Source organism: Ranitomeya variabilis, chromosome 4 (assembly GCF_051348905.1).
Source record: "Ranitomeya variabilis isolate aRanVar5 chromosome 4, aRanVar5.hap1, whole genome shotgun sequence".
Classification (NCBI taxonomy): Eukaryota; Metazoa; Chordata; class Amphibia; order Anura; family Dendrobatidae; genus Ranitomeya; species Ranitomeya variabilis.
Genome location: NC_135235.1, coordinates 688,807,775 through 688,821,267, shown reverse-complemented (window position 1 = coordinate 688,821,267; position 13,493 = coordinate 688,807,775). Strand labels below are relative to the sequence as shown.

Genomic DNA, 13,493 nt, shown 5'->3' with positions numbered 1-13,493 from the left:
ACTCTGGATTACAAACCCAATTCTTCATACCTACAATACCCATTATGCACAGAACCTGTGTCACAGGACTTCTGAGAGATTAAGGAATCATCTTTTGCATGTCTGCTACAGCATAAAGAGTAAAGTCCAAGGGCAATTTGAAACTCTGAGGAAGACACTTACAGAAGACACAGAGCAAAAATTACAACAATACTACAACAAACTGCGGGCCCTTCTGATTCATAACAAGGAAAAGAAACTGCACAGATTGCGCCTCAATTCAGGACTACTCTATGCAAACAGATACAAAACAAAGCCTAAACCTGACAACTTGGACAACCACTCCATTCCAGACACAAATAACTGTGTCATTAATCTCTCAGATTATAAACCCAACAAAGTGGAGCTGGCTGTGCTTTCCAGAGGACTCTCATTTTGTCCTACTAAGACCCTGGATAAAACTGAACTCTGCAGTGATATGGAACACAGAAGATTCAGAACCCACCTGGATTGAAGGAAAAGGGATCCTAACAACAAAGAAGAGGTCAGACTGGACACCTCCACCTGGACGCAACCCTCATTTGGATAAATATATAGACTCCTTCAGACATGTGATAAAATCCACCATCATAGATGCTAACAGGAGACAAGCATTCAACATCAGTGCCCAGGAGAGAAAGGCCATACAGTCTCTGAAAACCAACAAAGAAATCATCATCAAACCTGCTGACAAGGGAGGTGCAATAGTGATGATGAACACATCAGACTATATGAAGGAAGCAAACAGACAACTTATGGACACACGCTACTACAAAAAATTGGAGTTGGATCCTACACAGGACTACTACAAAGTTGGTATCTTGTCTGCATGACAAATCTATAAGAGCCAATGACCTGATACCAGAAAGTCCAAGAACAGGGACATTCTACATGCTTCCCAAAATCCACAAATCTGGAAATCCAGGAAGACCAATTATTTCATGTGTGGGCACCCTTACTGAGCAGGTATGTGGATGGGTAGAGGGTATTCTTAAACCCCTGGTAAGGGATACACCCAGCTTCATTCAGGACACAACTGACCTATTGAATAAACTATCAGCAATAGGTCCTCTACCAGAAGGAACCATCCTGGCCACCATGGATGTGGAATCTTTGTACTCCAATATCCCACACCAGGATGGATTAAATGCCTGCAAATTCTTCCTGGAAAACACAGGGACTGATGCAAATTCTGTGGTGAAACTTATAAAATTCATCCTCACCCACAATTACTTTGAATTTGACAAGAAGATCTATCTACAGGACACTGGCACAGCAATGGGAAGTAAAATGGCCCCACAGTATGCAAATCTTTTCATGGCCAAGCTTGAAAGCGACTTTTTGTCCTCATGTCCCATCAGGCCTCTGGCGTACTACCGCTACATTGATGACATTTTAATCATCTGGACGGAGTCTGAGCCACAGCTAAAGATGTTCCATGAACAGTTTAATCAATTTCACCCCACCATCAGCTTGAAACTCAACTACTCCTGTACTGAAATTAACTTTTTGGACACCATCATTAAGCTGCAGAACAATAAAATAGAGACATCCCTGTATCAGAAGCCAATCGACCGTCCAACATACCTTAAATGGGACAGTTTTCATCCAAAACAAATAAAAAACTCCATTGTCCACAGCCAAGCCATCAGATACAATCGTATATTTTCCAACCCAATGGATAGGGATGAACACCTTGGTTGCCTCAGAAAGACCTTTTTGAATCAGGGCTACCATCCAAGAACAATTGAAAACCAGATTACAAGAGCCACTAGAATATCAAGGAATCACCTGCTACATTACAAAGCTAAAGAAGAAAATAACCGGGTACCTCTAGTAGTTACCTACAATCCAAATCTGGAGGTGCTAAGGGGAGCTGCACGGAAATTACAACCTTTACTACAAAAAGATGCCCGCTTACAATCCATTATTCCAGACCCCCCATTACTGTGTTTTAGACAGCTCCCAAATCTAAGAAGCATCATTGTCAAGAACTCCCTGTCCTCTCCAACAGCTGCAGGTACCTTTCCCTGCAATCAGAAAAAATGTAAAACCTGTCCATTTATAATGACCACGGACAAGATAAAGATCCCCAATTCACATCAGGACTACAAGATCCCAAGTACTTACAGCTGCGTCACTTCTAATGTGGTGTACCTAATTATTTGTACTAAATGTCCAACTGGGGGTCTGTATGTGGGGGAGACAGGGCAAAAGCTTAGAACAAGAATGAATTCTCACCGCCACACAATAAGAGAAAAAATAATGGATCTACTTGTGGCAATACATTTTTGTCTCCCAAATCATAGCATTATGGACATGAAATTACTTGTGTTAAAAGGTAACTTCAAAACTCAGAGACACAGAAGAGTCTGGGAATATAAACTGATGACGACCTTTGACTGTCTTAGTGGTGGAATGAATGTGTCGCACGAATTTATGTCTTTTTACATCAACTAAGGAACTTGCCCCTCAGACTATGAGGGGTCATCACAACAGAGACCCCAATCAGAGGACAATAAAACATTCCTTATCTAAGAACTGGCTCAACATTTATGGACATAACTGTTAATCACTCATGGTTATTCTGCTTCATGCCACCTGTCTTATCCATGGTGGGGTTTTTTTTTCTGTGCTATGTTGTGCATAAATATGTGTTTCTTCAGAATTTGTATTAGTCTATGCCTGATGAAGAGACCTGTGTAGTCTCGAAAGCTTGCAATTTGTTACCATCTTTTCAGTTAGCCATTAAAAGGTATCAACCACTGAGGACTCTCAATTCTAAACATTTTTCAAAGTCACTTGGACAGTTTTGGGTGGAGGAGAATGTTGTGGTCTAGAGGCAAAATGGTGATCACGATTGTGATATGTCCAGACTACACCACCGATAAAGCAGCCACAGCCGGTGACTAATCTGTGTTCTCTGCATTTAGTGGTTACTACTCACCTGGGTAGTCATATGTAGGAATCTCCTCTTCACACCGCTCATCACCCCTCACACATGTCTCTGTAGTATTAATACTTGTCAGATCTTCTCCCTGAAACAAATATTGTAAAGGTAACAGACAGATGGAAAAGTCACATCTATGATCAGCTCTAATCCTGCCATCTCCACCATTCTCATTACACAAGTATAAAACATATAATACTGGTGGATAAAACAACACTGAGCACAAGGTGATACAGGGGAGATATGTGTCACTGCGCTTAGCAGTGGAACCAGAGCATTTGTTCTCCATACTACGTGTTGTGAGGGTTAAGTTGCATAAACAGGGCTGGTTTTATGTGGACCTTCACAGAGCGGGTGGGAGAAGGTCCACTTTATCTCCCCTGGCAGACCTGCCAGGACCTGCATGAGGTCATGATCAATCACATGATGGGGAAATTACAGGCTTGGGTAGAAATAGCCGAGCTCTACAGGCAGTCTGGGTTCAGCTAGCCTAGAGAGAGGACTCCAGAGGCTTTGTGGCTCGTCGAGTACAGACTGAACCTGTGCTGCTCCAGTGCGGGGTGCCACCCGCAACATACAGACTGTGCTGCAGCATTTTGTTTTCTTTTGTTGTTTTGTTCCTGTTTTAGCCAAAAAGGCTGAGTTTGTTTTCCCCACAACTTGGTTTATGCTGCCTTACATTAAAGAGATGGTGTTCCCATTTTTCCTAACTCTGTGTGCTGCCACGTGAGTGAACTACCACAACATCATGAAGCCTCTTTCATACGTCCGTGTGTCCGGTACGTGAGGTGATAGTTTTCATATGTACCGGAGACACTTACACACGTAGACCCATTCAAATGAATAAATAAAATGAAAATCTAAATAAATGAATGAAAAATCCGGTGTGGGTTCCCCCCTACTTTCTTGAACCAACCAGGCAAAACTCACAGCTGGGGGCTGCAACCCCGACCGGTTAGCTTCAGCAAGGTTGGTTATCAAGAATATAGGGGTACCCATGCTATTTTTTTAATTATTTAAATAAATAATTTAATAAAATGGCATGGGGTCCCCCCCCATTTTTGACAACCAGCCTTGCTAAAGCTCACAGCTGGGAGATGGCTTTCTAAGGCTGGTAAGGGGCCATGGATATTGACCCCCAGCCTAAAAACAGCAGCCTGCAGCTGCCCAGAAATGGCGCATCTAATATATGCGCCAATTTTGGCGCTTTGCCCAACTCTTCCCACTTGCCCTGTAGCTGTGCCAAGAGGAGTTAATATTTGTGGGGTTGATTTCATCTTTGTATTGTCAGGTGACATCAAGCCCATGGCTTAGTAATGGAGAGGCGTCTATAAGATATCTCTCCATTACTAATCCTATAGTTACATGGTAAATAAAGACACAGCCAGAATAAAGTCCTTTAATTGAAAAAAATGACACAGACTCCTTTAATATTCTCAATTAAACCATACTTACAACCGTGACTAATTCCACAGAAGCCCTCGATCTCCTGTAATAAAAATAAAATAACAAAACAACAATATACCATACCTGTCTGTCATTCTGTCCTAGCCCTAATCCATGTTTGGGGGATAAATAGTTTTCAACCTGGACAGTGCCAAGATGCGAACGTCCAGGCTGAGAACCACTGGTGAATGAGCTTATGAGAGCGCAGCATCATTTACCAGCGGTTACATAATCGAGGCCGGCTGAACTGCGGTGACCTCAGGACCGTGGGAAAATGCCAGTGATGATGTCACCGCTAGACACTGAGGCTGTGCTCGCAGCAGCTCATTCACCAGTGGTTTTTAGCCTGGACGGTTGCATCTTGGCACCATCCAGATTGAAAACTATTTAGCCCCCAGACATGGATGACAGCTTGGGACAGAACAATGGACAGGTATGGCATATTGTTGTTTTTTTGTTTTACTTTTATTACAGATCTAGGGCTTCGGTGGAATTAGACAATGCAGTAAGTATCCAACAGAAAGGTGTGTCCAGTGAGTGGTAAAGGTAAAAAATAACTTTTAATAAGAATATAGTAAAAATACATCCATATATATGGTATCCAGTACTCAGTACACACTGGCTATAGAACCTAATGACGATCTACTAGTTTCGACCTGGTGGTCTTAGTCATGATCTCGAGATCATGACTAAGACCACCAGGTCGAAACGCGTAGATCGTCATTAGGTTCTATAGCCAGTGTGTACGGAGTGCAAGAAATCATATATATGGATGAGAGTTGCAGCCCCCAGCTGTGAGTTTTGCCTGGTTGGTTCAAAAATATAGGGGGAAATCCACACCCGGTTTTTCATTCATTTTATCGCAAGTGGCGGCTGAGGAATACCCCGATCATCTGCTCCTGCTGTCATTGTTATTAGCGGCAGCAAGAGTTGGATGATGGGAATAAGAGTCCCAAAAGCCCCACCTGCTGTCATCGTTCAGACTTTAATATAAATCATCATTCTCTTCGATCGCTGGCAGAGCAGGGGAGAACAATGAGAGCCGTCTTCAGCACCAGCCACCGGGGAACAGCGCTTACAGTAGCGCTTCTTCCCCGGCGGCCGTCTGTGTGGTACTGAGGCGGCACATGCCTGTCACACGTGTGCCGCAAGTATTACACACACGGACACCGATATCTCCGGTATCATTTTTTTCCGATGCCTGAAATAAACGGACTTATGAAACCGGCCTAAGGGAGATCTCATGACACCTTCTCTCCATCTACCTGATGATCCTGAGGAACATTGGGATATTCTTCTTCACAGTCCTGTGGAAGAAGAGGACAGGGACATCTCTCCGGTGTTGTCCTCTTACTGGATAGATCTGGAGGAAACACATACAGGGACTGAATTCATTCTTTACATACAGATAATTATAGACTGTGTGTATTTAGTCCTGTCTATTACCTGGTGATGTGACGGGCTGGGGAACCTCAGTCATGATGTCCTTGTACTGATCTTTTTGTCCTTCTAAATACTCCCACTCCTCCATGGAGAAATAGATGGCGACATCCTGACACCTTATAGGAACCTGACACATACAATGATACCGTCATTCCCCCCGATCCCTTCTTACTGAATAATTTCCCAGCATTCCCAGTAGTGTCACCTCTCCAGTTAGCAGCTCAATCATCTTGTAGGTGAGTTCTAGGATCTTCTGGTCATTGATGTCCTCATGTATCAGGGGGTGAGGTGGAGGCCCCATGATTGGGCTCAGGGATCTTCCCCATCCCGCAGACACAGGGTCCTGACGGCGCTCACCAGAGGTCTTTTTCACTACTGTATAATCCTGGTTATGGAGAGACAAATTAATAAATCTCACTGCAGACATTTCCAGAGTCCTCACCTCTCCAGTTCTGTCCATCTGTTATTCCCATAGATAAGAATGATGTAATGTGACGTCACCAGAATCTCTCACCTCTCCAGTAAGCCGGAAGAGGATCTCTAGGGTGAGGTGTAATATCCTCTCCGCCATCTTGTCTCTGTCCATATTCATCCTTAATGGGTAAATCAGGAAAATTCTCTTCTATAGAAGATCTTCACTGAGAGGATCCGATATTGTAGAGACTTGAATGAGAAGATGAGCCGATGTAACATCATAAAAATCCTGTGTAATAATACAATTACTGGAGTTAATAAGGGAAAAATATGAGGAAATTTAATATTTTACATTATTTCGTTTTCTTCTCTACATCTACTAATAAAACCTATATATTTAGGCCACAGACAACAAGCAGTTTCTCCCTCGGAGTCGGCAGCTGAATACGTTTCTCATAGACTCATCTTCCATAATGCTCATTCTCATCTCATTTACAGACACTGGAATCGGCATTAGCAATACTGCAGGAGATATTCATTACACAGGACAGGATAAATAACTACTTCATGATGAGGACGACATCTTCATCTTCTACTACGGCTCTAGAAACATATTTGACCAGAGTCCATCACTGACTCCATCCCCACCGGCCGTCTATATGAAGGTTTCCCGTCTTCCCCGCACTGTAATCTTCTATCACGTTAGATCTCAGGTCTGATTCACACACAGAAGTTGGAGACTTTTATAAGAAATTTTTTGTTTGCACAAACACCGAGGACAGAAATTATCTGATACCAAAGTCTCCATGTACAGTGTTTTATGGGGTTTATTTCTGGCCTTAGGCTTTCCTATGTTACAAAAAAACTCCAGAAAAAAAGCAGATATTAAAATGTTTCAAAAGAAAATTGGCTCCAAGAATTCTTGTTAAAAGAAAAAAAAAAAAACTAAAGAAGCAGAAGACACATTTTATTACTTTTTAACATGTTAAACATTTGGTTTTTTTTTAAATGAACCCTTTTGGGCCCCAGAACATAGATGGACGGACACAGGAGCGGAGGCAACAAAAACCCTGGCAGTTTAACCACTTGCTGCTGTAAAAAGCCAACATGTCATCTAGGAAGGTGTGCAGAGTCCGGCTGAATGCCCTCCGCCCCCAAGTACTCGATAGTATGGGGCGGCCTAGTTACTATGATACTTACATGCCTAATAATGGTGTCTGGGCTGCAATGTATGAAGGTCTATTAGGTCGGGCCAGAGGCAGAGTCCAATAAGTTACCTTTTAACGCCCCCATACACATTAGAGTAGTTACATGAAAGCACTGACTTCGGGGGTTCGGGCGACTATATAATGTATTTAGGGGCCTCCCGCCAGATGATGTCAGGGCAGAGAAGGATCTGGCATCCTGAATTTCAGAGGATAATCCGTTTGTTCTTCCTGTAGATAATCCCCTGCTAGAGGAGTCTGGAGGCGACTCTCTCATACAGACCAGCTGGAATATTTGTGTGTATGGGGGAGTCGGGAGAGATGGCCGTCTGTCAAATGACCGTTCAGCCAACACTTATCTCATGTGTATGGAGCTGTTAGTATTAGGGTATGTGCACACGTCAGGATTTCTTGCAGAAATTTTCCTGACAAAAACCGGACATTTCTGCCAGAAATCCGCATGCGTTTTTTTCGCGGTTTTTTTCATGCGTTTTTGACGCGTTTTTGGTGCGTTTTTTCCCAAATGCATAGAATAGCGGGAAAATCTGCAAAATTAATGAACATGATGCTTTTTTTTACCGCGATGCGTTTTTTCGAGGAAAAAAAACGCATCAATGTGCACAAAACATGCAGAATGCATTCTAAATCATAGAATGCATAATGTATGCGTTTTTAATGAGTTTTTATAGCGTTTTTAAAACGCGAAAAAAAACGTGAACCTGAACGTGTGCACATAGCCTTACACTGACAGGCAGTGATGATACACAGCACTACAGTAGTACAGGGCATCACCAGAGCCATCAGAGTATGTTGTATGATCGCACTAATCAGAGCTGTTTTAAAAAAGGGTTATGAAGCTATGATGGCTCGCACACGACAAATTTGGAAGTGACGGTGCTAGTGAAAGGAGCACAAAGTTCCGAATATACTAGATATGAAGATCACTGCACACGTACAAGTTGAAGGTATGCTTAGGGTGGAAATTTTATTTATAGTGGTTTTTTGGAGAAAGCGACTGGTAAGCGTTTGACGTTTCGGCTAGTATATAGCCTTGGTCACAACGTCGCTAAAATATGAAGAGTCTCTCTTGATTTGAGAAATGGTGATGTAGAGCAAGGAAATTTATTATCCCTGACAATTTGGTTGATTGTCATATATCATAGGATATTCTTTGCCAATGGTTGGTAGGGATGAGGATGGCAAATCTGTGCCAGGGGCCCTGGTGGTATGTATGAAGGCTTGTTTGTCCAATGATGTGGCGTCCAGACCCAGGTCTGGACGCCACATCATTGGACAAACAAGCCTTCATACATACCACCAGGGCCCCTGGCACAGATTTGCCATCCTCATCCCTACCAACCATTGGCAAAGAATATCCTATGATATATGACAATCAACCAAATTGTCAGGGATAATAAATTTCCTTGCTCTACATCACCATTTCTCAAATCAAGAGAGACTCTTCATATTTTAGCGACGTTGTGACCAAGGCTATATACTAGCCGAAACGTCAAACGCTTACCAGTCGCTTTCTCCAAAAAACCACTATAAATAAAATTTCCACCCTAAGCATACCTTCAACTTGTACGTGTGCAGTGATCTTCATATCTATTAAAAAAGGGTTAAACGTGAAAAACATCATAGATTCAGCAACAAGAAATATCTGTCACTATACAGAAAACAGAGTCACTGCAAAATGTAAGTTAAGTCGCGTCCGTGGAGTAGATAGAAATTACAGGCCTGACAGCAAAAGCTGGAACTGGACTCCCCAAAGGAGATTTTATATATATATATATATATATATATATATATATATATATATATATATATATATATATATATATATATATACACACACACACAGTAGGTATATATATATATATATATATATATATATATATATATATATATACATACATACATACATATACACATATACACACACACACACATACATACATACATACATACACACACACTGCGTGCAGAATTATTGGTCAAGTTGTTTTTTGGATCACATGCTACCCGTTGTCCTACTCCAAGCTGTTCAGGCTTGAGAGCCAACAACAAATTAAGTAAAATGGGTCAGAAGAAAGATTTGACGGGCTCTGAAAAGTCCAAAATTGTGAGATGTCTTGCAGAGGGATGCAGCAGTCTTGAAATTGCCAAACTTTTGAAGCGTGATCACCGAACGATCAAGCGTTTCATGGTAAATAGCCAGCAGGGTCGCAAGAAGTGTGTTGGGGAAAAAAGGCCCAAAATAACTGCCCATGAATTGAGGAAAATCAAGCGTGAAGCTGCCAAGATGGCATTTGCCACCAGTTTTGCCATATTTCAGAGCTGCAACGTTCCTGGAGTAAGAAAAAGCATAAGGTGGGCGATACTCAGGGACATGGCCAAGGTAAGGAAGGCTGGAAAACGACCACCTTTCAACAAGAAACATAAAATAAAACGTCAAGACTGGGCCAAGAAATATCTTAAGACTGACTTTTCAAAGGTTTTATGGACTGATGAAATGAGAGGGACTCTTGATGGGCCAGAGGCTGGATCAGTAAAGGGCAGAGAGCTCCACTCCGACTCACATGCCAGCAAGGTGGAGGTGGGGTGCAGGTATGGGCTGATATCATCAAAGATGAACTTGTGGGACCTTTACGGGTTGAGGATGGAGTGAAGCTCTACTCCCAGACCTACTGCCAGTTTCTGGAAGACAACTTCTTCAAGCAGTGGTACAAGAAGAAGTCGGTATCATTCAATAAAAGCATGATTTTCATGCAGGACAATGCTCCATCAGATGCCTCCAACAACTCCACAGCGTGGCTGGCCAGTAAAAGTCTCAAAGAAGAAAAAATAATGACATGGCCCCCTTGTTCACCTGATCTAAACCCCATAGAGAACCTGTGGTCCCTCATAAAATGTGAGATCTACAGGGAGGGAAAACAGTACACCTCTCGGAACAGTGTATGGGAGGCTGTGGTGGCTGCTGCACGCAATGTTGATCGTAAACAGATCAAACAACTGACAGAATCTATGGATGGAGGCTGCTGAGTGTCATCATAAAGAAAGGTGGCTATATTGGTCACTCATTTTTGGGGGGTTTGTTTTTGCGTGTTAGAAATGTTTATTTCTAAACTAGCTGTTTCCAGCCAGCTAACGCTCGGCACGCTCATTGCTATCTAATTAACGCTGCTGGTGATTAAACTAAAGTAAATAATGACAACATTCAATAGCGCTTACGCAGGTGGTAATTTACCGTATATACTCGAGTATAAGCCGAGATTTTCAGCCCAAATTTTTGGGCTGAAAGTGCCCCTCTCGGCTTATACTCGAGTCATGATCAGCGGTGGGGTCGGCGGGTGAGGGGGAGAGAGCGTGTTGCATACTCACCTAGTTCCGGGGCTCCTGGCGCTCCCCCTGCCCGTCCCACGGTCTTCGGTGCCGCAGCTCTTCCCCTGTTCAGCGGTCACATGGTACCGCTCATTAAAGTTATGAATATGGACTCCACTCCCATAGGGGTGGAGCCGCTTATTCATTTCTCTAATGAGCAGTAACGGTGACCGCTGACAGAGGAAGAGGCTGCGGCACCCGGAGACCAGCTGTCCGGGATAAGGAGCCAGGAACGCCGGGAGCAGGTAAGTATCTCATAGTCACCTGTCCGCGTTCCACACGCCGGGCGCCGCTCTGTCTTCGCATCCTCTTGCTCTGACTGTTCAGGTCAGAGGGCGCGATGACGTACTAGTGTGCGCGCAGCCCTCTGCCTGAACAGTCAGTGCGGAGAGACGCCGAGACGGGACGCTGAGGAGCTGCAAGCAAGAGAGGTGAGCATGTCGTTTGTTTTTTTACTGCAGCAGCAGCAGCATTATATATTGCACAGATTTATGTGGAGCATCTATGGGGCAATAATCAACGGTGCAGAGCATTGTATATGGCACAGCTTTCTATGGGGCAATAATCAACGGTGCAGAGCATTGTATATGGCACAGCTTTCTATGGGGCAATAATCAATGGTGCAGAGCATTTTATATGGCACAGCTTTCTATGGAGCATCTATGGGGCAATAATCAACGGTGCAGAGCATTGTATATGGCACAGCTTTCTGTGGAGCATCTATGGGGCCAAAATGAACGGTGCAGAGCATTCTATATGGCACAGCTTTCTATGGAGCATCTATGGGGCCATACTGAATGGTGCAGAGCATTGTATATGGCACAGCTTTCTATGGAGCATCTATGGGGCCATACTGAATGGTGCAGAGCATTATATGTGGCACAGCTTTCTATGGAGTATCTATGGGGCCATAATGAACGGTGCAGAGCATTATATATGGGGCAGCTTTATGTGGAGCATCTATGGGGCCATACTGAATGGTGCAGAGCATTCTATATGGCACAGCTTTCTATGGAGCATCTATGGGGCCATAATGAACGGTGCAGAGCATTATATGTGGCACAGCTTTATGTGGAGCATCTATGGGGCCATAATGAACGGTGCAGAGCATTATATATGGCACAGCTTTATGTGGAGCGTCTATGGGACCATAATGAACGGTGCAGAGCATTATATGTGGCACAGCTTTCTATGGAGTATCTATGGGGCCATAATGAACGGTGCAGAGCATTCTATATGGCACAGCTTTATGTGGAGCATCTATGGGGCCATAATGAACGGTGCAGAGCATTATATGTGGCACAGCTTTATATGGAGCATCTATGGGGCCATAATGAACGGTATGGAGCATCTATTTTTAATTTTGAAATTCACCGGTAGTTGCTGCATTTTCCACCCTAGGCTTATACTCGAGTCAATAAGTTTTCCCAGTTTTTTGTGGCAAAATTAGGGGGGTCGGCTTATACTCGGGTCGGCTTATACTCGAGTATATACAGTAACTTAAAATGAACTTAATAATAATAATCATTAAAAATCTGAATAATACTAAAAATACATTTTATTCACAGTGTAAAATCAAAAACAAACTGGATTCAGTAAGATGTGTGTTTTTTTATTCATTCCATCATCTAAACAAATTTCATAACGAAACATAAATTAAGTAAAAATTTCTCTGTAAACACAATTAAATGTATAGTCATTTTTCGTCATTTTCAAAGATCTTTCCTTGACTTCTACCAGGTACAATTTAATGTGTGGGGACGCGATTGTGTCATAATGTGGTGGGGGGGGCGGGATTATGTGTGGCAATGTGGTGGGAGGGCGGGATTATGTGTGGTAATGTGGTGGGGGGGCGGGATTATGGGTGGTAATGTGGTGGGGTGGGATTGTGTGTGGTAATGTGGTGGGGGGGGCGGGATTATGTGTGGCAATGTGGTGGGAGGGCGGGATTATGTGTGGTAATGTGGTGGAGGGGCGGGATTATGGGTGGTAATGTGGTGGGGTGGGATTGTGTGTGGTAATGTGGTGGGGGGCGGGATTATGTGTGGTAATGTGGATGGAGGCGGGATTATGTGTGGTAATGTGGTGGGGACGGGATTATGGTTGGTGATGTTTTATGGGTGGTGATGGGGTGGGGGGGCAGGATTACGGGTGGTGATGGGGTGGGGGGGCAGGATTACGGGTGGTGATGGGGTGGGGGGGCGGTATTACGGGTGGTGATGGGGTGGGGGGCGGGATTACAGGTGGTGATGGGGTGGGGGGCGGGATTACGGGTGGTGATGGGGGGGTGGCGATTTTATGGGTGGTGATGGGGTGGGGGGGTGGGATTATGGGTGGTGATGGGGTGGGATTACGGGTGGTGATGGGGTGGGGGGGCGGTATTACGGGTGGTGATGGGGTGGGGGGCGGGATTACGGGTGGTGATGGGGTGGGGGGCGGGATTACGGGTGGTGATGGGGGGGTGGCGATTTTATGGGTGGTGATGGGGTGGGGGGGCGGAATTATGGGTGGTGATGGGGTGGGATTATGGGTGATGATGTGGTGGGGGGGCAGGATTATGTGTGGTAATGTGGTGGGGGGCAGGATTATGCGTGGTGATGTGGTGGGGGGCGGGATTATGCATGGTGATGTGC

At 44.0% G+C, this 13,493-nt stretch overlaps 1 protein-coding gene across 1 annotated transcript in view; it reads right to left on the bottom strand.

Moving 5' to 3' along the window:
• The window catches only part of LOC143767633 (uncharacterized), a 107,710-nt gene that overhangs the window by 46,505 nt on the left and 47,712 nt on the right, over positions 1–13,493 (bottom strand). Inside the window, exons 2-6 of the mRNA XM_077256074.1 lie at positions 6,372–6,560; positions 6,063–6,242; positions 5,861–5,984; positions 5,680–5,777; positions 2,966–3,056 (exon numbers count right to left, since the gene is read on the bottom strand). Coding sequence (XP_077112189.1) covers positions 2,966–3,056; positions 5,680–5,777; positions 5,861–5,984; positions 6,063–6,242; positions 6,372–6,449 — 571 coding nt within the window. The 5' untranslated portion in view covers positions 6,450–6,560. The remainder of the gene's footprint in view (positions 1–2,965; positions 3,057–5,679; positions 5,778–5,860; positions 5,985–6,062; positions 6,243–6,371; positions 6,561–13,493) is intronic.